The sequence below is a fragment of the Hemitrygon akajei genome, chromosome 1 (assembly GCF_048418815.1).
Source record: "Hemitrygon akajei chromosome 1, sHemAka1.3, whole genome shotgun sequence".
NCBI classification, from domain to species: domain Eukaryota; kingdom Metazoa; phylum Chordata; class Chondrichthyes; order Myliobatiformes; family Dasyatidae; genus Hemitrygon; species Hemitrygon akajei.
In genome coordinates this window covers 122,322,400-122,348,354 of record NC_133124.1, presented here as the reverse complement: position 1 = coordinate 122,348,354, position 25,955 = coordinate 122,322,400, and the positions used below count along the sequence as shown (strand labels likewise).

At 43.1% G+C, this 25,955-nt stretch overlaps 1 protein-coding gene across 1 annotated transcript in view; it reads left to right on the top strand.

Moving 5' to 3' along the window:
* The window catches only part of LOC140730503 (uncharacterized), a 214,607-nt gene that overhangs the window by 172,846 nt on the left and 15,806 nt on the right, over positions 1-25,955 (top strand). The window contains 8 exon segments of the mRNA XM_073051042.1: positions 1,902-1,946; positions 9,107-9,160; positions 14,520-14,573; positions 18,396-18,449; positions 20,683-20,710; positions 20,713-20,755; positions 24,826-24,859; positions 25,872-25,916. Of these exon segments, the coding sequence (XP_072907143.1) occupies positions 1,902-1,946; positions 9,107-9,160; positions 14,520-14,573; positions 18,396-18,449; positions 20,683-20,710; positions 20,713-20,755; positions 24,826-24,859; positions 25,872-25,916 (357 nt within the window).

Sequence of the window (25,955 nt, the reverse complement as noted above, 5' to 3'; positions counted from 1 at the left end):
GTGGAGCTACTAGCATAAAATCATGTAGCATGGGAACAGTTCCTTTAACCCACTGAGTCACTGTTGATCATCCAGTATACACTAATTCTATTTTGATCATCTTTTATTCACGCTATCTCCCATCACTCCACTGGCAGATTCTTCCACTTACTCACACACAAAGGACAACCTACAGTGATCAATTATTCTACCTTCCCACCTGTTTTGGGGATGAGAGGGGCAACCGGAGCACCTGAGGTCAAGGCTGTACTAAGGTTGCAGAAGCTATGAGGCAGAAGGTCTACTAGTTGTGCCAATATGCTCTTCTCAAATATATAAAACCACACATTTCCCAAAGGAGTACAGTATGTCTAGTAATTCCAAAAGACCAATAATGATGCAAAAAAAATGATGAGGATTATAGACTGCGTTCTCCTGTATTTAGACACGTGCTGGTAGGGTGTGACCTGTGAAACATGAAATCTAATATCCCTGATTTTCCAAGGACTGCACTGCCATCATGACATTGAAACATATGGAATGCTATGTTGTGGAGGTACTTGCATATATATGGAACGTTGTGTTGTAGATTCATGCATATATATGGAGCGTTGTGTTGTAGATTCATGCATATATATGGAACATTGTGTTGTGGCAGATATTTGCATATATATGGAACGTTGTGTTGTGGCAGATACCAATTAAATTTAGAAGAAAATATTTGGGCACCCCCATTTCAGAGTGAACAAATTTTTAAATTGCATGGTATCAACCTCTCTGGAACTGACAAGTACGATTTGCAAGTGCTGTCAGAAGGTTACTGGTATATTTTTTAATGAAAATAGTGTTCTCAGTTTTTCTTTCTTTTCTCAATTTTTTCTCCATATTTCTTATGAAATAAATTCAAAGAAAATACAATGAGTAATGTGTAAAATTTGACAGATAGAAGATAATCTAGCCAGTCATTCAGCCTTATGGATTGAAAGGCTGAAGGACCATTACAATGGGCTCAGTTTGGGGAAGGATGATAGTGAGGAGTCCAGGTAAATCTTTTCACCTCTTACCTGGATTATGCAGCTAAGTGCTAGTTACTGAGTGGTCACTGGAACAGCCATCAAAAGACTCTGATAGCGTAAAGGCACAACAGATGACTTCTGTGGAACAACAGCAATGCACAATATTGTTAAATAACCCACAGTATGTTCTGGTACAGCTGGATTGAATCCAAGGGCATAAAAAGCTTGGAGTTCTGTAGTGCTATTTTTATAACACTGATGACATAGAGGGATAAAGTCATTTCAGCAAAACAAAACTAGAGTGCATTTACAAGTTGTCAAAAACCTTTTGTTCACTAATTCCCTGATTTGGGTCTAAATCAAAATTGCCTTCCAACTTCAAACTGTCTGTAACCATTCAAGAGTTACTCAGCTGTTACATTATGCTCTTCCTCAGTTCATGTTGATAATGTACTGACAGCAGTGAATAGAACAGTGCAGTCCAGCAAGAACATGAACTGGACTTTTGTACTTTAAAGCCCAGCCGTGAAAATGTACCACTGATTCAAGTGAAGCTGGGAATTTGCCATTCGTTGCTGTTTTACATACATCAGGAGCTGTGCATGGTATCGCTATGAAGTATCTGAATGATCACAATAGATTCAAAGAGTTAAATAGCCTGGAAACAAGTCCTATGGACTAGCATCCGTGCCAACCTAGATGTCTGCCTAAGCAGATCTCATTCACTTGTATTTGGCCCACATCACTCTAACCCAGGGTTTCTAAACCTGGGGTCCATGGACCCCTTGCTTAATGGTATTGGTCCGTGGCATAAAGAAGAGCTGAGATCCCCTGCTCTAACCCTTTCCAATCCATGCAACTGTCCAGATGTTTCTTGAAAATGACTGAAATTGTTCTCCTTTACAGGGTTTTCGAGGTCTTCCTGGGGCCCCAGGACCACAAGGACCTAAGGTAAACACAGATCCATGTTTGAGTTTGATTGTCCATTTAACAGATGTGCTTATGAAAATCAACGAGCGCATTGGTGCCAAGACTGACACCCTCTGTTACATGAATCTGTAGTCCAATATACTGTCTGTTCCTTAGTGTGAGGTCAGGCATTTGTATGTTATTTTGGTACTTTTGGCACAGAACATTTCATAGAGTGGGCCAATGGCTGAATAGGTTATTAATAGCCAACAACTCTTTAAACACTGTGGTCAGCCTCATTATAATTCTGCTTTCGAAAAACGGAACAGCATTTGGAATGCAGAAATCTGCAAGTGCAATGAAGCAGTTCATGAGGCCATAAAGACACCATTGACCATTTAGAGATAAGAGATCATGGAATGGTGACCATATAGGTGGAGAAAAGCAAAAGCAAATGTTGCCTCAATTATACAGTTGAATGTAGATACAGGTGAGGAAGAGATTTGGTTTAACTTTAACATAGAAGATATCTGAGCTACTCACATCACTGCCTTTGAGACGGGGGAATAAACTAGCAAGTAATCACATTCCTAATGAATGTTCAATGGCAGCTGTATATCCTTTAGCCTCTTCGAATTCCTGTTAATTAAAAAAAACATTTGCTTAGTAAGATATCAAGTATGGCAAGTGAACAGGCATGGAAAAGAGGGATATAGAACATGTGCAAGCAGATGGGGTTAGTATAGAGCAAACACGAGGAAATCTGCAGATGCTGGAAATTCAAACAACATGCACAAAATGCTGGTGGAACGCAGCAGGCCAGACAGCATCTATAAGGAGAAGCACTGTTGACGTTTCGGGCCGAGACCCTTCGTCAGGACTAACTGAAAGGAAAGATAGTAAGAGATTTGAAAGTAGTGGGGGGAGGGGGAAATGCGAAATAATAGAAGACCGGAGGGGATGGGATGAAGCTAAGAGCTAGAAAGGTGATTGGTGAAAGTGATACAGAGCTGGAGAAGGGAAAGGATCATGGGATGGGAGACCTCGGGAGAAAGAAAGGGGGAGGGGGGGAAGCACCAGAGGGAGATGGAGAACAGGCAAACAACTAAATATGTCAGGGATGGGGTAAGAAGGGGAGGAGAGGCATTAACCGAAGTTAAAGAAGTCAATGTTCATGCCATCAGGTTGGAGGGTACCCAGCCGGTATATAAGGTGTTGTTCCTCCAACCTGAGCGTGGCTTCATCTTGATAGTAGAGCAGGCCATGGATAGACATATCAGAATGGGAATGGGACGTGGAATTAAAATGTGTGGCCACTGGAAGATCCTGCTTTCTCTGGCGGACTGAGCGTAGGGGATTTGCATTATGGTCAGTACAGACATCATGGATCGAATGGCCTCTTCCTGTGCTATATTGTTGTACGTTCTATTCTCAACAATGTAATGGTACTGAAGATAATTGGATTTTACAGTCTGGCAAGTTTCAATATGTAAGTTGTGTTAAGGTTGCCATGTTATAAATCACCCTCCATCACATTGGATGCATATGAAAACAAATCACATTCTGCTGTGAAGTACTCACGAAAGCAAAAGACCGGGTACCTTCAGCGTGCTAGATTTATACTCTGTCATCACCATGACATCATCAGCTGATGCTGTGCAACAAATAGGCTGCAAAGCTCTTTAAATGGGCCAAACCTTAGCTAGCTTGGGGAAAGCAGCTTTCAATGAGCTGGTAAATATGACACTTAATGCAAAATACCACCCTTGAAAGATACAACACCATGACACTTGGCTAATATAACCCCCATGGACATCCCATTATACTACACATAAAACATAACACTCTGATACCCAGAATTATCAGTCCACCAGTTACTACTCACCAATCTTCCAACACCCCAGAAAGCTTTCTCCTGGGGTATAGTATCTATGGAGCTGGCCCCCTACATCCCTGATCTTATTTGCTGACCGCTGGGTACGATCAGCCACATAAGTAATGTTCCCAGACTCGTCGGGAATGTAGGTGCAGCGCTCTTAACCAGTCACAGCACAGGTGCCACCTTTCTTTGCCTGCAGGTAGTCCAAGGTTTTCTGATTGTAATAGAACATAGAATAGTACAGCACAGTACAGGCCCTTCGGCCCACAATGTTGTGCCGATCCTTAGACCCTGCCTGCTAGCACCTGTCTAGTAGTCTCTTAAATTTCACTAGTGTATCTGCCTCCACCACTGACTCAGGCAGTGCATTCCACACATCAACCACTCTCAAACCTTCCTATAAATCCCCCTTGAACTTCCCACCCCTTACCTTAAAGCCATGTCCTCTTGTACTGAGCAGTGGTGCCCTGGGGAAGAGGCGTTGGCTGTCCACTCTATCTATTCCTCTTAATATCTTGTATACCTCTATCATGTCTCCTCTCATCCTCCTCCTCTCCAGAGAGTAAAGCCCTAGCTCCCTTAATCTCTGATCATAATACATACTCTCTAAACTAGGCAGCATCCTTGTAAATCTCCTCTGTACCCTTTCCAATGCTTCCACATCCTTCCTATAGTGAGGCGACCAGAACTGGACACAGTACTCCAAGTGTGGCCTAACCAGAGTTTTATAGAGCTGCATCATTACCTCGCGACTTAAACTCTATCCCTCGACTTATGAAAGCTAACACCCTATAAGCTTTCTTAACTACCCTGTCTACCTGTGAGGCAACTTTCAGGAATCTGTGGACATGTACCCCCAGATTTCCTTACTCCTCCATACCACCAAGTATCCTACCACTTACTTTGTACTCTGCCGTGGAGTTTGTCCTTCCAAAGTGTACCACCTCACACTTCTCCAAGTTGAACTCCATCTGCCACTTCTCAGCTCACTTCTACATCTTATCAATGTCTCTCTGCAATCTTCAACAATCCACAACACCACCAACATTTGTGTCATCTGCAAACTTGCCAACCCACCCTTCTACCCCCACATCCAAGTTGTTAATAAAAAAAAACTTCTGCTTAGTAAAAATCAAGAAAAGTAGGGGTCCCAGAACCAATCCTTGTGGGACACCACTAGTCACAGCCCTCCAATCCGAATGTATTCCCTCCACCACGACTCTCTGCTTTCTGCAGGCAAGCCAATTCTGAATCCACCTGGCCAAACTTCCCTGGATCCCATGCCTTTTGACTTTCTGAATAAGCCTACTGTGTGGAACCTAGTCAAATGCCTTACTAAAATCCATGTAGATCACATCCACTGCACTACCCTCATCTATATGCCTGTTCACCTCTTCAAAGAACTCTGTCAGGCTTGTTAGACACGATGTGCCCTTCACAAAGCCATGTGAAGCCTGATCAGACCATGATTCTCTAATTGCCCATAGATCCTATCTCTAAGAATCTTTTCCAACAGGTTTCCTACTACAGACGTAAGGCTCACTGGTCTATAGTTACCCGGACTATCCCTACTTCCTTTTTTGAACAAGGGGACGACATCTGCCTCCCTCCAGTCCTCCAGTACCATTCCCGTGGACAACGAGGACATAAAGATCCTAGTCAGAGGCTCAGTAGTCTCTTCCCTTGCCTCGTGGAGCAGCCTGGGGAATATTCCATCAGGCCCCGGGGACTTATCCGTCCTAATGTATTTTAACAACTCCAACACCTCCTTTCCATTAATATCAACATGCTCCAGAACATCAACCTCACTCATATTGTCCTCACTGACATCAAGTTCCCTCCCGTTGGTGAATACCGAAGAGAAGTATTCATTGAGGACCTCACTCACTTCCGCAGCCTCCAGGCTCATCTTCCCACCTTTATCTCTAATCGGTCCTACCTTCACTCCTGTCATCCTTTTGTTCTTCACATAATTGAAGAATGCCTTGGGGTTTTCCTTTACCCTACTCATCAAGGCCTTCTCATGCCCCCTTCTTGCTCTCCTCAGCCCCTTCTTAAGCTCCTTAAGCTGTGGGGAGCCATGTGTAGGCCAGGGAGGCATATATCCAGTATATGCCACTTAACATCCAGGGAATGCCTATCTTCACAGCTCTACTGACTGATTGGCTCATCATACGCCTGCAACACCACTCCTTCCACTTCTCTGTTAACAGAGTTGGGACCTTGGGATTAGACAAATCATAAATAGGGAAGTACCAGCCCTTGAAACACTTAGTGTTTACCAAGCCTCAAGAATTTTTAAGGCCATTCCTCTACAATGGGGCAAAGTTGGCTGGAATGAACTATGTCCTCCAGTCTTCCTCCAAAACCGAATGCCAAAGCAGGAGAAGCTGGTCCAGCAGTCCAATTCATTAAAGGGATTGGTATCAATGGCATTCCCTCTTCAGTGTGGGTTGGCGTCCAGGATCTCTCACCAACCTCCAGCATTGCCACTCCCACCAGAATGGACCACTTTACTACTCTGTGATGTAGGGAGGCACACACTCAGTCCCTCCTGGTGCGTGGCTGGGTATTTAGGCAGACTATCCCCAGTTTCTCCAGCAACGCCACCCGCCCCATATTCCCCGGTCCACACACCACGATCTTCCCCCTGTCCTGCACCCAAACCTTCCCTAATTCCTCCTCCAACTCCACCTCTTCCACCTCTGGAGGATCTGTTAGTGCCAAGTGCTGGGATACTGGGGATCTCCCCAGGCCGGCTGGCTGTCCACTGCCTGCTGCAACACAATCAGCTGCCCCTGAATTGTTGTCGTGTGAACAAAGTCACCGGAGAGAAGTACTGGTAAACATGAAGTAGTCTCTTTATTCAACAAAATGAGACACAGCAGGCATCATTTTGAGACCCCTTTTGGAGGAAGAGGCTTGCTTGACCCACCAATACATGACATTTTATAGGCTAAAGATGAAAGAACAAATCTATATTTACAGGATCTACAATACTTTTCTTTGGGACTACTGGTTCAAGTCGCTGCCCTCGGACATGCCGGTGGGTCCCAGTGCTTTCGGGGATGTTATCGAAATACTGAGATTTGTGGATTAGACTGCAGTTCATATTGGTCTTATGGTTCAGTTTTTTTTTGTGTGTTCCCACCCATTCCTTTCTTGTCGCCGATTGACGGGCTGGGGTTTGCTTGATCTGTTAATTTTTGTGTGAGGGAAGGGTAGGGGGGCGTTGGGGATTGGGAGTTTTTGTTTCTTTTTCTTTTTATACAGGGGGAGGGTGTTGACATCTTTCTTTCAACTACCGTGGTTTTCTGTATCTTATTGCTGTCTGGAGAAGACGAATCTCAGGGCTGTATTCTGCATGCACACTTAGGAAATAAAATGAACCTTTGAACTCCCTTTAAGTCGGGAGCTGCTGCTTGAACTAAATACTCACTGGTCAAGGCTAATCTATGACCCTCCAGTGGATTGTCACTTTTCAGATGGATCCCTGTGATTAGAGCCCACCAGTGAAGAGCTTTGGTCTCTTCCTCCTCTGTGTTCCACTCCTCCCGGGGCTTCAAATCCCACTCCGAGAGTGAGGGATATCTGACCTTCGCTGCCACTATCACTCTCCCCCATGGGAAACAGATGGCATACTCAGAACATTGTTCATCATGTGGGGGGGGGGGGGACAACAGCTCCCCTGTTGGATAAACTCACTCCAGCACACCCTCCACATAGGCAGAGTCTCCCCTGGCTTCTGCCTATACCTGTCTCCCAACACCACCAGTTCCTTAGTGGAGAATTCTCTGATGATAGTTATCTCAGTGAGACACACAGTGTTATCCTCCACTGGTCCCTCTTCCTCAAGCTATTCCTCTGCCCCACCACACTGCACCTACTCGCCCTGTTCCACAGAGACTGGAGGGACAATGGGCTGGCTGTCTCTTGCTGGATCTGGGGACTGCCTGGCCACTGGTCTGACCTTCTCTCACTGCAACGGACTTCCACTGTTCCTGCAGCACCCTTTGCAATCCAGATCGCCCAAAGCCCCCAAACCAACAAACAGAGATTTCAGCCTGCTCGATTATATTCCATCAGCACTGTGACATCTTCATCTGGTGCTGTGGTGTCAAATGGCAGCCAGCAGAAGGGCTGCAGTGCTTCTTGAAAGGGCCAATCCCCAGCTGGCACTGGGGATCTGCTTTTGAATGGCAGGTAGATTGACACTTACTACAACACCTGGCAGTAGGATCACCAGCATTTACCTCACACAAGAGTAGCCAGAGCATTAATAATGGATCAGGGATTAAGGGCACTTTCATAATCCCAACCATCTTGCATTAAGGTGACAGCTCCCTCACAAAAGCTACTTTAAGCCACCCCTGTTGATGTAGCCAATCAAACTACAAGCAGACATCTGGCCACACATCAATGGGAAGTCAAATCCTAGAGTGGTGATCTGAATTAGCATACATTTCTCATTCACTTGCCTGCCAGGGAACTTGATTGGTCGGATATCCCTGGACTGACATCTCGGAGGGCTGAGACCACATTAACATAACTCAGTTGCAGAGAATGTTTGCTTTAAGTGGTAAAGCATGAAGAACAAGAATTAAGGTGTTGTCGAAAAAATCCATTATTTTATCAACAAAAAATTTGAATGTGAAATGTATGTTTTAATTTCAGGGAGATGGGTGTCCTGAATTTACATTTTCATTCGTTTTTTGTCTGAGAATCAGAATCAGGTTTAATATCATTGCCATATGTTGTGAAATTTGTTGCTTTGTGGCAGCAGTGCATTGGAATACACGATGTAAAATCTATAATTTACAGTCCAGTTGCAGAAGGAGGTACAGAAGCCAAGATTTTGGAGCTTGTTGATTTGAACTAGGGGTGTGGTTGTGTTGAATACTGAGTGGTAATCAATAAACAGCAGTCTGACACAGGTGTAACTATTATCCAGGTGGTCCAAGGCTGAGTGGAGAGCCAGCGAGTGTGCACCTGGTGTTACTTGTACTAATTTCAATTTATTTGAGCTTTGTAGGCACCAAATGTTGCTCCATTTCATGACTAAAATATTTGATGAAAAATACATGTGAAAAAGAATCAAGAGCTGAACAAAAGATAAAATTTTAAAATTCATCCTTTTATTATATGCCATATCTTGGACCTGGGAGAGTGTGCATGAAATTCTGAGTGTATGGTGGACAATTAATGCCGAATCCCTGTTGGTGACTTGTTTAAAAATTCAGAACTACTGAGAGTCTTATTGTATCTAACAGTTAGGATGAGGATATCAAAAAATATCTCGTCAAATCTTCTGATTTCTTTCTAGGGACAGAAAGGTCTGATTGGCCAAAAGGGAGCTGAAGGGAATCCTGGGATACCGGTGAGTGACACCAGTTTCAATACATCCAAAATCCTACTGTGTTCCACTCACTCTGTTTGCCATATCAGGAGCATTTCTTTCCTAGATGTTGGTACTTTTGAGCTGCACCATTCAGTGCAGAATGATTTGGGGAATAAATCTTTTGTTTGGATCTTCAAAGTGTCTGGTGCTGGAATGTTTGGATCTTCAAAGTGTATGGTCCTTCAGTGTTTGGATCTTCAAAATGTATGGTCCTTCAGTGTTTGGATCTTCAAAGTGTGTGGTCCTGGAATGTTTGGATCTTCAAAGTGTATGGTCCTTGAGTGTTTGGATCTTCAAAATGTATGGTCCTTCAGTGTTTGGATCTTCAAAGTGTCTGGTGCTGGAATGTTTGGATCTTCAAAGTGTATGGTCCTTCAGTGTTTGGATCTTCAAAGTGTATGGTCCTTCAGTGTTTGGATCTTCAAAGTGTGTGGTCCTTCAGTGTTTGGATCTTCAAAATGTATGGTCCTTCAGTGTTTGGATCTTCAAAGTGTGTGGTCCTGGAATGTTTGGATCTTCAAAGTGTATGGTCCTTGAGTGTTTGGATCTTCAAAATGTATGGTCCTTCAGTGTTTGGATCTTCCAAATGTGTGGTCCTTCAGTGTTTGGATCTTCAAAATGTGTGGTCCTGGAGCAGAATGGAAGGTGAATAAGTGTTACAGTGTTACCTTGTTGCTGCCCAGGTTTTTTGATCAAAAAATCATGAGTTAAAATGTAAGACTCAGTTAGATCCTTGCTTAAGCCAAAAAAGAAATAATGACAACTTGACAGCATCTCAGACTTGAATCTCAAGTGATGAATACTGAGTTTCATGCTCCTATCAACTGAATGGTCAGGAAATTGACCCTCGTCCCTTGTCTCCTCTCTCCTGCTGACCTGGCTAATGTCATCAAATGAAATGCTTATGACACAATTACTGAAGCAGCCCTAACATCCAATAGGCAGCGAAGGAGTGATTGAAGTTTGAATTCGTCAATGGAGGGGAAAATGGTACTTCATCTTCAGATATGAGGCCGGATGGATCAATGTTGTCAGCTTTTGATTGAGTTTATCATTTATATATATATAACGTGGATCAATTCCTAGGTTTAGTTAAGTGACGTTTTGACAGGGCGAAGGTGGATGAAATAATGGTTGAACTAATTTGCTTTATTATCTAAACTTGATGTCAGTTTAATCCTAGAAAATATTCCTGTCCTGGTCCTAAGTTTCCTTACGGTGCAAAGCCTTGCAACTTTGATGCGGAGAGCCAAATTGAATAAGCAGGGAAAATGTTGCTGAGCAACTGATCCTAGCCCTGAAGAATGTTGCATCCAGTCAGAGGTGGGTCAGTAAGGACAGAAGCCACATCCCCAACTAAGGTGTTTATTCAGCACATGAGAATGATGTGCAAATAATGTATCCCTTCCGAAGTGTTCGGATTTAAATTCCTGCCACACTGTTACAGAGTATTAACAACAGGAACTTGCTTTGGATTTACTTTTCCCTTTGGCGAACCAGAAAATTTCAAGTACTTAGCAGTCACTCTGCTATTTGAGCAGATACCTATCACAAACTGTGTGCCTGTGATTTTCTGGTATGAGGTGTTTGTAATTACAGCTCCTTACCACCAGTAGGCAGGCAGACGAATTTAAGCCTCATTTTCTCCCAACTGTGGAGCAGTCAACTTTAATGACTCACTGGTCATCTGTAATTCACTTAGTAGCACCCTTGTCTCTATTTCAGAGGGTTCAGGATTTGAGAGACTTGAGAACTCAAATCCAGGCTGACAATTCAGTGCTTGCTGAAGGAGTCCTGCACTAATAGATGTTATAGAGTCATTTTGCATGAAACAAGCCCTCAGGTACCTATGTATACTAATGAAGACAGAAGAGATGCAGATGCTGGAATTTGAAGCATTCTGCCCTCAGCCCCTCCACTGACAACGTGAGGCCAAACACAAACTAGAAGAACTCCTCTTCATATTCTGCCAGATGGAGTATAATCCATTGACATGGATACTGAATGTTCTCCCCATGTACCCCTCCCTCACCACCGGACACTTCCTCTTTCCTTCTGATCTAACCAAACCTTGTTTCCTTTATTCCCTTCCCCCACCTAATCCATCTATCCATCACCCATATTCTACTCCCATTGGGTTCCCCGCCCAACATTGTACCCACCAACCTACCCTGCCTCCCTTATTTCACTCTTGTTCAACCTTCCTGTCCTATCAGACTCCATAATCTGCAACCTTGCACTGCCTCCTATCACTTCCCAGCCTCTGATCCTATCTCCATTCTTCTCACCCTTCCCACCTGTCAATCAACTCATCCTCACCTGGATCCACCTGTTGGCTGCCAGCTGTCGCCACACCCTTCCCCTCTCCTTTTTATCTCTCCTCTTTATCTCTCCTCTACACTTTCAGTCCAGATGAAGGGTTATAACCTGAAATGCCAGCTGTCCATTTCACTCCTCAAGTGATTTCCACCAGCAGCTCATTTTTTCTACCCACTTATACTACTTTATTCTATTCGTAACTCCATAAGATATGCCCAGATTCTACATTCTGTGGGCAATTTACAGCAGCCAATTGGCCTATCAATCTGCGATGTGGATGGAATGCAGAGCCTTCATGAGGAATGTGTAAACTACACACAGATAGTGCCTGAAGGCAGGATTGAAATCTATTAGTTGCTCCACTGTACCACTCTGGCATCTTTAAAATGAAATTACTCTCTATTTTCTTGCTCAGTTGAATGTAGAAGATCCCTGTGCTCTGTCTTGAAGGAGGGTAGGAAGAGTTCCCAGTAAGTGGCCACTTTTATCCCTCCACAAATGCCACTAGAATCTATTATATGGGGATCGTGAATTAGTGTAGCAGTTAGTGCAATGCTATTACAGCTTGGGGTATCAGAGCTCTGAGTTCGATCCCTGCGTCCTCAGTAAGGAAGCTCTTTATGTCCTCCCCATGGAATGTGTGGGTTTTCTCTGAGTCCTCTGGTTTCCTGCCACAGTCCACAGTAGGTAACTGGTCACTGTAAATTGTCCTGTGATTAGGCTAGGGTTAAATCAGGGTTGTTGGAGTTTGCTGGGATTTGTGGCTTGAAGAGCCTGCTCCATGCTCAGCCTGCTGTATCTCTAAATAAAATAAATACATATGCCGTTTTTGTGGGATCTTCCTGTAGAGAAATTGTGATCGCAGTTAGAAATAAAATTAGTTGGCAGAAAGAGCCTAAAGTCTTCCTGATTTTGTGAAAGATGCAATCAAAATGTATGTAATTCTTCCTCATCTTCTGCTGGAATTTCACCCTTCATTCATCATATCCAAACCTCTTGACCATGCAGAAGGACACGAGCCCGATTTAATTTCACGAGTAGGATGGGTGAGAGATGGGCAGATATGGGGTGGGGAAGTTGGGTAAATTATAGGCATGGAAGGAAATAATGCAGGAGATGGGTTACACAAAAAAAAAAGATTGCATTCCATGTGAGTCCTTCTCAGTCTAATTTATTTTTGTATTTCAGTCTGAGAAAACAATATTCTGCAGTTAAATTTCTTGGCATTGAAGGTGTTGGTAACACTACTTGGTGAGCTGCAATCTATTTGAGTTCACCTCTGAAGGAACATTTTGAAGCCAGCTGCTGTGCTTCTTTTGAACCTCTGTAGCTGTTAACTTAAATTTTTAAGTGGCCTTTGAAAATCAGAAGTTATTTTGTCAGGGTATGTACTCCTCTCCTGAAAGATTCTTTGTCCTCCATGAATTGTAAACTTGGATTCAAGATGTTTCAATTCCCAAACAAAGAACATACAGAAACTGGGTGAAAACAGATGTTTAGTGCACCTCCCTGTAGTTCATTGGTTTAATGTGTTTGCTGATCTTTTATCATGGATGTGAGAGTCAGCAGTGTACTGTTGAAGAGCTGCAAGATCCAAGTCAGAGATTTAGGGAAGGAACAAATAGTTGATTAAGAATGTGTGAAGTTACCAAAAATGGATAGTGTTTGACATACTGACTACCTTGCTAGCATAAGCCCAGTGACCCATATTCAATCCTGATCTCTGTATTGTCCCTCTGGTCTCTGTAATTTCTCCCGGTGGCTGTGTGGGCTTCCTCCTGCTTCTGGCTTCCATCCACATCATAAATCCATGTGCGTTGGTTGCTACAAGTGATCCCTAATGTGTATGTAAGTGACAGAATCTGGGACAGGTTTGGGCGAAGATGATGGAAATGCAGAGAGAATTAACTGGGATTTGTGTAGGAATAGTGCAAGTGGGTGGCTGATGGCCACCTCAGACTCAGTGTGCTGAAGGACCTCTTTCCCTGCTGTATGACTCTGAAAACACTCGTCATTGACTCCCATGACATTGGCAGATCATGAACAACATATGTGCATTACTGTTGGTTGCCCCGGATAAAGTGTAGGTGGGGGGGATTGTGCTTTTTGGGTGAAGCAGTGAAACATCATGATACCTCGTCAGTGCCATGAAATTCCATCCATTGGCGTATTCATTAGTTTCTGTATTGGCAAATAAAATGCACCTAACACAGCGTTTAGTCATATCTAGCTCAGTGGTTTTTTAAAATAATCTTTCTCTTAGAAATAAAAATGCTTACAAAGAAAAATATTTAAACAGCTTGTTTTTTTCCACCATCTGGTCATCTCCGGTCAACAGTAAGTTCATCCAAGTTGCATGAAATGGAATAAAGGGAATAGATTGGTGTGAGGAGATTTTGGGCACCTGGTATGTCACTTATTAATCCACGTCACACCACCTTACTTCCTCAGTAATTGTCTGCCAAACTCTCCCACCTATTTCCTGCCCATCCCCAACCCTTTTCAGCTCCAAGTTAACAGTTAACTACCTTTTACATTGTGTTTGGAGAATTCAGAACTCATATTATCTTAAAAGATCGTGAAGGGAGGAGTAGCTTGGGGATGGGGTGATAGAAATGGCCAAGAAATCCATTTGTGTTTTCATTGGCACTGGGTTTAGGCTGTGTTTTCAGTGCATTATTGGGTATGAATCAATTTTCTTCAAGGTAGATGTGGATTGATTTTTCAGTGGATTAGCAATGAGAAAGGCTTCCTGCTCCAGGCCTGTGTAGGCCTTCATCTCTTGCTCCCCTCCATCCACAACTGTCCGAAGTAGGCAGTACAGCAAAATTCGCTTCCTACCTTTGGAGTTAATTTTGTTATTGGGAACAATGGGCCAGAGAGAGGCAGAAGTGTTATCTCCATGAAGATCCATTCAGTGTCAGGATGAAGGTATGGGGAGGTCAACCTGTTGAAAAGGGGCCGGTTGCAACAAAAAAAAAACAACTCGGGGCTATTGATGATCTGTCTTTGTTTTCAGGGTAAGCAAGGATATCCAGGATTACCTGGGCATGATGGACATCTGGGGCCCAAGGTAGCGTATTGTTCTTCGTGATACTCTGTTAACTGAAATGTTCTAGACTGAAATAACAAATGCAGTTTGACAGTGGCAGTGGTGGAAGAATTGGGGGTGGGGCGGTTGACAGAAATTTCCTCAGATTAGGGGAGAGGAGCAATGCAAACCTTTACTCTATTGAAGCTTCCAAGTCCTTCAGGAGGGGATTGAAACCAGCACGAGATTGGGATAAAGTCAGCTTTAGGGTATGGTATCAGAAAGGAGTAAGGTGATCATATGCTTCAAACAATTATTTCAATAAGGTGGCATTGTTTTTTTTAATGAAAGTTACAAAGGAAATAATGCATGTCCACTCCAGATATGGAAGAGTGGGTATCACGTTCTCAGCAGATAAAGAGTTCTTGTAGAATTTCCTCTTCCATTTCCTAGTGAAAGGCCTCCCCTAGTGCCATGATGATTGGAGGAGCTACACCCTGTATTCTGTCCTGGTAGCCTCCAGCCTCATGGTATGAACATTGATTTCTCGAACTTCCGGCAATGCTCCCCTTACCATTCCCATTTCCCTCTCTCATTTTATCTCCTTACCTGCCCATCACTTCCCTCTGGTGCTCCTCCCCTTCCCTTTTTGTCCATGGTCTTCTGTCCTCTCCTATCTGATTCCTCCCCTATCTGATTCCTCCCCTTCTCCAGCACTTGGCTCTTTCACCAATAGACTTCCCAACTCTTTACTTCACCCCACCCCACTCTCCCGGTTTCACCTATCACCTATTACCTTGTACTTCCTCCGCTCCCCCCCCCCCCGACTTTCTTTCTCTGACTTCTCATCTTTTTTTTCCTCCAGTCCAGAGGAAAGGTCCTGGCCCGAAATAGCAACTGTCTACTCTTTTCTGTAGATGCTGCCTGGCCTGTTGAGTTCCTCCAGAATTTCATGTGTGTGTTGCTTGGATTTTTGGCCCATGCAGATTTTCTCTTGTTTGTGATTGAATCCTATATTGATAACTTCCAGATTTGCATTAATCAAGGTGGAAAACACTGCAACTATCAAAACTTTGCATAATTTTAAAAACATGTGCTAGGTCGCCAGTACGTTCCTCCCTTTTCCAAGTCCAAGTCTGTTTATTCTTTTCTGAAAGGTTTAATCTTGGTATTTCTCTCTAAAGTTCTGGAAGATGATCTGTGGCTGAAATGAACAAGGAGGAAACTTGTTTAAACATTAAATCTTCCATTCTTGCTGTGTACTCCCACATAGCCAAAGTGGTTCTGTCCAATTCTGCACTGGAAGTGTGCAGAAAGCAGCTGGTTACATGCTATAGTTGTTAAAAGGTACACACCTAATATCATATAACCACAAGAAAGTCTGCCAATGCTGAAAATCCAAAGCAACACACACAAAATGCAGTTGGAACTCAGCAGGTCAGGCAGCGTCTATGGAAATGAATAAGTAGTCGATGTTTCAGGCCGAGACGCTTCTTTAGGTATTATTATATAAGCCACTTAGACACTCTTGGTATAATTCTTTCACCAGAGTGTAGAGAAACGTTGAGAGTAAACCTTTCAGGAAGGGTTCGGGCTTTGGCAAGAGAAGAACTCAGCATGGTCTAACAAAAGTTCATTGAAATTATGATACACAGCAAGTCAGGAATTTCCATGAAGACAGATAAACAATCAAAAGTTTCCAGCATTTGCAGAAGCTTGTTTTTATGTTATTCTTGAGATTGTGATAGTTCATTTGTGGTTTTAAGCAAAAGCCAGGAGCAATCAATATGATATTAACCAGAAAATCAAATGGAGAATTCTAAATTCATTATCCAAAGAATGTTGAGTGTGAAGCTCATTAGACTGAATAAGTGCTTTCTTTCCTTTATGATTATCTCCATTATATCCTCTCATTGTTGCCGTTATATTGTTGGGCAGACATTTTTACATCTTTTATTGATACTATTAAAAAGAACACTCAAAAGACTTTAGAAAGAAGGCATTTTCTTTCACTGTTAAAGTTCACTGTTGGAAGTGCAGTTTATTATAAACTTTTGCTAATTGATGTCACTATAATGTGTAGCAGGGCTATCTAACACAAAATTAAACAATTTTTCCTCAGTGCCCCACAGGAAAGGTAATCAACAAACCTTCAAAGAAACCGCACTACAAATAATTATCCAGTTCTCAGTGTGATGGTCAGGAAATATCTCCGAGCTGGTTTTGTGTATTTGGTGTTAGTTCACTCAATGCTCTGTTTACATGTAAAGTTCTGCCATACTTCCAGTGAATTGCTTCAGGGAACAGGAGTAGTTCTTGGAATTTCTTGGGGCTGGGAACCCAGTGCAATATGCAAGAGATCAGCAACTATTTTTGACTTATTAAAATATTCAGCATGCTGTTTAATGTATCAGATATCACAGATGAATATCTTGTGAAGCAAATTTGCTATGGCCATCTGAATGAAGAATATCCATCTCCTGTATCTTCTGTCATTCCTCTATCTCTTTCCTTTCCCTGCTGGCTCTTTTTCCTTTGACCCTGTTCTTGCAGTTTCAGCTCTCCACCTCCTCCCTCACCTTCCTTCCCTACTTTGTCATAATTATATTTTGCTAGAAATGTGTTCTCAGCCCTGATTCTGCATCTGTAACAGGACAGGGAATCAGCTGGTATCTTACACCCTCCCTATCTCTATAACCTCCTCTGGCTCCCCTTCAGATCCTACAGCCTTCTCTATTTCTGTAACCCCTTCTAGCCTCAACGCCCTTCCTTCTCTCTATTGTGCCTTCTAGCCCCCTGTACCCAAGCCTATCTCTAAAATACCTCTAGTCCTGCATTCCTCCCTATCCCTATAAACATTCTCTTGCCTCTGCACATCTCCCTGTCTCTTTAACCCCCCCTCTGGCCCATCAATCTCTGTGGCTCCCTTCAGCCCCTGTCTCTGTAGCCACCTCTGACTTCTATGTCTGTCACCAAATGTGGATGTAGAAGCATTGGATAGGGTACAGAGGAGATTTACAAGGTTGCTGCCTGGTTTAGAGAGTATGCATTATGATCAGAGATTAAGGGAACTAGGGCTTTACTCTCTGGAGAGGAGGAGGATGAGAGGAAACATGATAGAGGTGTACAAGATATTAAGAGGAATAGATAGAGTGGATAGCCAGTGCCTCTTCCCCAGGGCACCACTGCTCAATACAAGAGGACATGGCTTTAAGGTAAGGGGAGGGAAGTTCAAGGGGGATATTAGAGGAGGGTTTTTCACTCCGAGTGGTTGGTGCCTGGAATGTACTGCCTGAATCAGTGGTGGAGGCAGATACACTAGTGAAGGTTAAGAGATTACTGGACAGGTATATGGAGGAATTTAAGGTGGAGGGTTATATGGGAGGCAGGGTTTAAGGGTCAGCACAACATTGTGGACCGAATGGCCTGTACTGTTCTGTATTGTTCTTTGTTCAAACCCCTATCCTTACGCAAACCCTACACCCTTTCCTTGCTTTGTTACACTCCTCTGACCCCCGCACTCTATCCCTGAAACTCCTTCTGGCCCCTACATCACTCCCTGTTTCAGTACCTCTCTTCAGTCCCTACGTCATTCCTTTTCTTTGTAATCCCTTCCAGTCTCCTCACAAGTTCCCTGTATCTGTAACCCGTCTAGCCCCAACACATCTCTTTGTAACCCCGTCTGGCTCCTGGATCCCTCCCTATCTCCGTAAACTTCTCTAACCCCCATATCCCCTCTCTAACTCTAACACCCTCTAGCCCCCTCACCTCTCTATATTTGTAACACTCTTCTCAGTACCACACTTGGGTGAGACTGTGCTTGTGTATCTCACCAGCCTTTGTCTTTGCTTGGTTTTTATTAAGGGGGACGTTGGTGAATGGGGTCTGCCAGGACTCCCGGGACATCCAGGTTCACCTGTGAGTAATATCAGTATCTCATGAACTGTCTAAGTTAATGCACTTGAGACAATTATATTTCTTTAAGCCAGTACAGTGATGTCTGTTATGGTGTTAATCTTCCATGTCTGAATCTAAATTTATGAATGAACTTGGTTGGAATGCCCTTGAAGTAGGTAACAGTGGGCAGATAGAGAGTCTCTGCCTCATGGCTCTAGCAACCCATGTTCAACCCCGACCTTGGGCCTTATCTGTGGAGACAGCATACTCTACCTGAGGCTGCATGGGTTCTCCTGGGTGCTCCAGTTTCCTCCCACATCCCAAAGACATGAGGGTAGGTTAATTAACGTAGTTGTGTGATCCGGTGATCAGTGGTTGGGAGAGCGATTTGTTAGACGTGTTTTGCAGGTTACAGGGAAAAATAGTTTGGGGGGGGGGGGGGGAAGGAAAGTTTGATAAGAGTGCCATGAGAGTTAGCATAGGTTCAATGGCTAATTGGCTCCGTATGAAATTGTGATCAGCTGCTGTAAACAGATCAGTTGCTGTTTTCTCAGGAAACAACAGTTAAATGGCATTCTAGGTAGTGATATATGCCAATTTAAATTCTGTGCTGATTAATGTGGGCTGATCATTTTATGTTTAAGTCATAAGATCTATAACTAAATGCTTATAAAATTGCTCTCCTTGGTTTGATGGTGATTGTTGACATTAATTCTAAATGAAACTATTAAGCCATAGTTTACTGCTGAGAGGTAACCTGTTTGATCCATCAAGCTACTCCATCGACTGTGTAATCTTCCTCCATTACCCACTATCAAACATGATCCCATTTCCACTTACTAGATGCACCCTTCTCGGTCTCAGCCACTCCTGTAGTGAAACACACTATGGCAAGAAAAGGAAGAGCCCCATTAAGCATTATCCATGGGTTTTGGATATACCCTTGTGCTTTACAGATATTGAAGAGTGATTTAATTGTATGCGTTATTGTAATGAAACAAACCCGTTAGAAATGAATTACTGAAACGTTTTATACCCTTGAGTTAATAGAGCTTAGAACTCTCTTCTGTAACTTTATAAAACATTGGTTAGATTGTGGCTGGGTCTCTGTGTACGGTTCTATAGGAAGCAGACAGGATGCAATAGAAGGATGTAATCGCACTATAAAGTTTACAGAGGAGATTCGTCAGGATATTGCAAGGCGAAGTGTCTCTGTTAAAGGGAGAGATTGGTTAGGGTGCGTTTCTTTACCTTTGAATGGAGAAGACAGAAGGGGGGTGCTTGATATTTGCATCCAAAATCCCAAGAAGCATTAAATAGGACAGATGGTAGGAAACGTCCTCCTCATTTAGAGGTGTCTAAAGCTAGAGGGCATAGATTCGTGGTCGGAGGTTGTAGCTTTAGAACAGATCCAAGGAAGAACTTTTTCGTCCAGAGTATAGCTGGAATCTGGAATGCATGGCCTGAGTGGGTTATTGAAGGCAAACATTCTGATAAGAATCAAATATTTAGATAGGCACTTGAATTGCCAACAGGCTCCAGACCAGACGCTGGTAAATGGCAATAATATAAATGCAGTAGGTAGTTGATGGTTAGCATGAATATGATGGGCCAAAGGGCCTGCTGCTGTCCTATTTGACTCCATAATGTTTTGAGTCTTTGGGAAATGGATGCAAATTAAAATGCTAATTGTAAATCTGATATTGATTACCAGTGATATTGTGGATGAGGAACAAAGTAGGCATTATGGAGTTAGAAACAAATCAGCTTTAATGTCATTTAATGGTGGAGCAACTTTGAGGGGCATAGTAATCGACTCCTTTGCCAGTGTTCCTATGTTCAAATTCCAGCATGCACCACATGTTGTAAAACAAATGTTGTACGTTACCATCGACACCACTTAACTTTAATAGAGATGTAGAATCAGACTGCATAAAAGGCACAAAGCTGAGACCCAACCACATCCTTCGGCTAGCATTTTAATGCTTTACATACATTCACTTCCCCATTCTAATTTTAAATTTTCTTCAGGATGGGAGGATAGTCTTCATGAATTACAGTTCTAATGGGTGCCTTTACAAGAATTAAAATCATTCAATAGAGGTGTTAAACCCACCAGAGTTTTGTTCCCCTAAAGTTGATCAGGTTAGTTATTGGGAAGAAAACATTATTTCGTCTGTCCTCTCTCCCTGAAATAACAAATGCTGGAAAACGAATGCAAAGAAAATACGCACTTTTTAAACATTTCTTACAGGGTCTAAGAGGAGAGCCTGGAATACCAGGCAGTCTGGATCTATTGGGATTCCTGGACCAAAGGGAAACAAGGGTATGGTACTTGCATCCAAACTGAATTAAATAACCCTTCCATATACCTATAAGAAGGTTCATTTTATTATCAAAGTATACAGCTCTGTAACCAAGGAAGAAAAGAAAGGCACCGTGATAATCAGCCCCCAAATATCACCTCCCCACAAAAAAGGAACAAAAACAGAACAGGCACATTAACCCCCAAATCCTTCACACGCACCAAAGTAATGAACAAAATGGGATCAGGCACATCGATCCCCAAATCCTTCCTCCCACACAAAAAAACTAAGAAATCGGTCAGGCACATTGACCCCAAATCCCCCTCCTCACACAAAAAATGAGAGGATCGGGCGAAAAAACACGGAATATCAAAACTATAGGACTGAAAGAACTATTTTATAGACCAAATCCGTATCCAAAACGCAGAAAAAAAACCTGGGCAACACTCTCTGCTCTGCCCTCTGGCAGCATAGCAGAGAGATCAAAAGACAGGTGCTTCAATGTTTCAATCAGTCTCATTGCTTTAGTCGGCAAACAATGGAAGCTTTAATTGGTGAAATGGAGCCAAGCGTGGGCTTGCATCCCATCCTGCAGCCTGCCCATTATGAAGTTCGCACATGCTGCTTCTGCCTCTTGGAATCCTCTCAGAGACCGCAGAGTGCTGGAACACCCAAACAATCTCCAAACTTTCACACTCGCTTTGACGTTTCAATTGCCCTCGTTGCTTTAACTGGAAGCTATAATCTACAAAATGGGGTCAAACATCAGCTCACACGCCATCCTGCAGCCTTCTCGCCATGACGTTCTGCATCCTGGAATCTTGGAGACCGCAGTGTGCTGAAGCACCCAAACGATCTCCAAACAGCAAAACACAGGCTTCAACAGATCCAGAATCACATCCAAGATGAGAAACAAAACATAAAAAGACATAAAAGAACTGATTGAGATGCTTCTATGATCTATCTGGGATATGTCGACCAAAAGAGGTCATATGCAAAAGACATATGTAGGCGCCATCCTGACTGGAAGACGGATACAGGCCTATCCAAGTGCTTCTTAATTTAAATTATCGTGCTTGTATCAACCACTTCCTCTGGAGTCTTATTCCATATATGCACCAACCCCTGCATGAAAAAATGCTCCTCAGGTCCCTTTTAAACCATTCCCCTGTCACCCTAAACCTATGCCCTAGTTTTGAACTTCCAACCCTGGGAAATAGACTGCTAATAGCCACCTTATTTTCAGTGGTGTTTGAGATGGGTCTGGCAGGTAAGGTTAAGGAAAATCCCAAAAGGTTCTATAGCTATATTAAGAGTAGAAGTGTGGCTTTGGAGAGATTAGGTCCCCCGAGAGATCAGCAGGCCACCCCACAATTTTATAACATTGTAAGGTCACTCCTTTCTCCTACAGTCCAAGAAATGAAGACCTAATCAGGCCAACTTCTCCATCTTGCTCTGGCCATCTAATCTTGACAACATTCTCATAAATCTTTTTTGCCCACTTTCCAGTTTAACCACATCTTTCCTATAACAGGGTGACCTAATCTACTCGTCCACTCGTCCCCCCCATTCCTTCCCACCGATCTCCCTCCTGGCACTTATCCTTGTAAGCGGAACAAGTGCTACACCTGCCCTTACGCTTCCTCCCTCACTACCATTCAGGGCCCCAGACAGCCCTTCCAGGTGAGGCGACACTTCACCTGTGAGTCAGCTGATGTGGTAAACTGTGTCCGGTGCTCCTGGTGTGGCCTTTTATATAATGGTGAGACTCGACGCAGACTGGGAGACCGTTTCACTGAACACCTACACTCGGTCCACCAGAAAAAGCAGGATCTCCCAGTGGCCACACATTTAATTCCACGTCCCATTCCCATTCTGATATGTCTATCCACGGCCTCCTCTACTGTCAAGATGAAGCCACACTCAGGTTGGAGGAACAACAGCTTATATACCGGCTGGGTAGCCTCCAACCTGATGGCATGAACATTGACTTCTCTAATTTCTGTTAATGCCCCTCCTCCCCTTCTTACCCCATCCCTGACATACTTAGTTTTTTTTTCTCACTCTCTGCCCATCACTCTGCCTGTTCTCCATCTCCCTCTGGTGCTCCCCCCCCCCCCTTTCTTTCTCCCGAGGCCTCCCGTCCCATGATCCTTTCCCTTCTCCAGCTCTGTATCCCTTTTGCCAATCACCTTTCCAGCTCTTAGCTTCATCCCACCCCCACCAGTCTTCGCCTATGATTTTGCATTTCCCCCTCCCCCACTACTTTCAAATCTCTTACTATCTTTCCTTTCGGTTAGTCCTGACGAAGGGTCTTGGCCCAAAACGTCGACAGTGCTTCTCCTTATAGATGCTGCCTGGCCTGCTGTGTTCCACCAGCATTTTGTGTGTGTGTTGACCTAATCTATACACAGCATTCCGAGTGCCAGCATCAACAACAAGTTATACAACCGCTCTCAATTCCTGTGCTCATTACTGATTATAGGCAGTATGTAGACAAGTTTGTACCACCCTGTCTAACTGATGCCGCTTTCAACAAACAACACACTTGTGCTCTTAGAATTAACCCAGTCATCACACCAGTAGTCACTGGCCTCCATTCCAAGAAGCAGCCATCAGCCTCTGCTTCCCACCTACGAGCTATCTAACTAGCTCTCCCTGGATTCCATGAGACTAACTGCCCAGGCCAGCAACCGTGGGGGACCTTGACAAAGGCTTTGCTGATGTCCAAGTAGACAACGTCCCGCTATTCGACACTCATCTACCTTTTCGGCTACCTCTTCAAATAATAACTCTACAACCTTCATCAAGCCTGACTTTCCATACATAAAGCCAAGCTGACTCCTCCTATTCAGATGCTATCAATCAAAATATTAGTAGGTATTCTCCCTCAAAATTTCCTTTGGTAACTTCCCCAATACTGATATCAAGTGTGTCCTTGTTTCACTTCTTAAATAATGGAAAAAATAGTCACCTTCTAGTCTTCGAAAACTTAACCAGTGGCTAATAGTGAAGCAAATACCTCCTCAAAGGCTTCCTCAAATTCTTCTGTAGCCTCCCACAAAGTCCAAGGATGCACCCTGTCAGGCCCTAAAGATTTATCAATCTTAATGTACTATAAGTCTGCAAATACCTCCTCTGTAGTAATATGGATGTCCTCCAAGACATGTCCGTTTGTTTCCCTTGCCTCTTGAGCAACTATGACTATTTCTCAGCAAGATATTCATGAAAAAAAAATCTCACTCATCTCCTGCAGCTCAAGGCATGGTGGCTTTGCTGATCTCTAAGGGGACCTACTCACTCCATAGCCACCATTTTACTCCTAATTATATCTATAGAACCTCTTGGGATTTTCCTTAACTTTACTTGCAAGATCCATCTCATTTCATCTGTTTGCCCTCTTGATTTCCCTCTTAAAATATTCTTAGTCTTTTTTTAGTCATTGAAGGATTCACTCATCCCTGACCTCTTAAATCCAATGTATGCTTCCTTCTTGGTCTTGACAAGAGACTCAATATCTTTTATCCAGGTTCTCTAATCTTGCCAGGATGACTCTTCACTTGAACAGGCTCTTGGTCTGATCCACCTATTCCCTGTTGGCTCTTGTTCTACTACCCCCATTTCTCATACTGGCTATCTGCCCTCTATCTTTCAGTCCAAATAAATTGCCTTAAAATGTTGATTGTCTATTCCTCCCACTGGTGCTGAATTCCTCCAGTTTTTTGAGTGTTGTTCCAAATTCTAACACCTGCAGCTCCTTGTGACTCCACTTTCATCCTAGCTTGTGAATAATGTTTGTGTTTTTTTATATATTTGAAGAACATACAAAACATTACCAATTGAAAACCATCTTGATTTTGACTTGTTAAATTCTTCTGGTAAAAGTTAGAGAACTTCAGTAATGTTCAATGAGCAACGATTCTACAAGCAAATTCATCATTGTTTCTAAAATTGCTGAAGTCACTAAGCAAAGCAGTGTTTCCTCATATTGAACAGCAGATTATGACAAATGTCAACTTGGCAACTGAATGATTCACATTTAACAATATGTGATGATCCTTTACAGTATTCTGTACTAATATTTTTCAGGGGGAAGCAGGAAGTCCTGGGAAGAAAGGCAGCCAGGTAATAATTGCATCCTTCCCCATTTTTTGTTTCAAATGAACATCAATGATGTCAGTTTCTTATGAAGGGAATAATTCTCAAGCACATTCTCAAGACTCCAAGATGATACCCCACTTAACGTTTTTCAGTTGATGGTGAAAAACCATAGCCTTCATTGATGGTGAATGGTAGTCCAATGTGTCACTCTCCCAAGATGCTTACCGTAATCCTGCAGAGTATTCCACTTCACTTCAGCATTCACGCTCTTTAAATAGTTATCCATTTTATCTTGGAAAGTTATTGAAGCAGACCTTGCACTGAAAAGGGAAGCACAGTGGAGCAGCTGCCACTCACTCCTCCAGCAAAGCCGGTTCAATCCTGATCTCCAGTACTGTGTTGGTCTTCTTACACATCCTCCCTGTGACTCTGTGTGTTCCAGTGTCCTCCCACATCCTAAAGAAGACTGGCTTGCTTTAGTTGGCCACTGCAAATGACATCCCCTCTTCTCATTACTACCACCCAGGGAAGATGTGCAGGAGCCTGAAGATCTATACTCAGTGATTCAGAAACAGCTTCTTCCCCTTCGCCATTAATTTCTAAATGGTCCGTGATTCCATGAATGCTCCCTCATTTTTCCTTTCTTTCTGTGCCCTATTTTTGTAATTCATAGTAATTTTATGCCTTTGCACTGTACAGTGCAAAACAATAAAGTTCAGGCCATTAAGTCAGTGATAATAAATCTGAATCTGATTCTGCTGGGTGGTAGAATATGGGGAGATTTAATGAGAACATGGGGAAATCAAAATTAAGAATAGTGCAAGTGTGTGCTCGTTGGACTGTCAGTCCATGCTGACCAAGTCTGTTGATACTTTTCTTTTGTGCATATGTTATGATAAAACTCTAAATAATTTCTGTGCTCATTGGTTTACACTGTGATCATTTGTAAGGACTCAGCTGGTGGACAGTGGGATTCTCAGGGCAGGCACGCTTTGGTGTGACATTGTATTTGTTTTGAATCTATTTTGTCATCTAGGCTGAGAGAGGTAGAGAAGGGCCGCCCGGATCCCCAGGTCTGCAGGTAATCAATTAAATATATTTCATAATCACTTAAAAATCA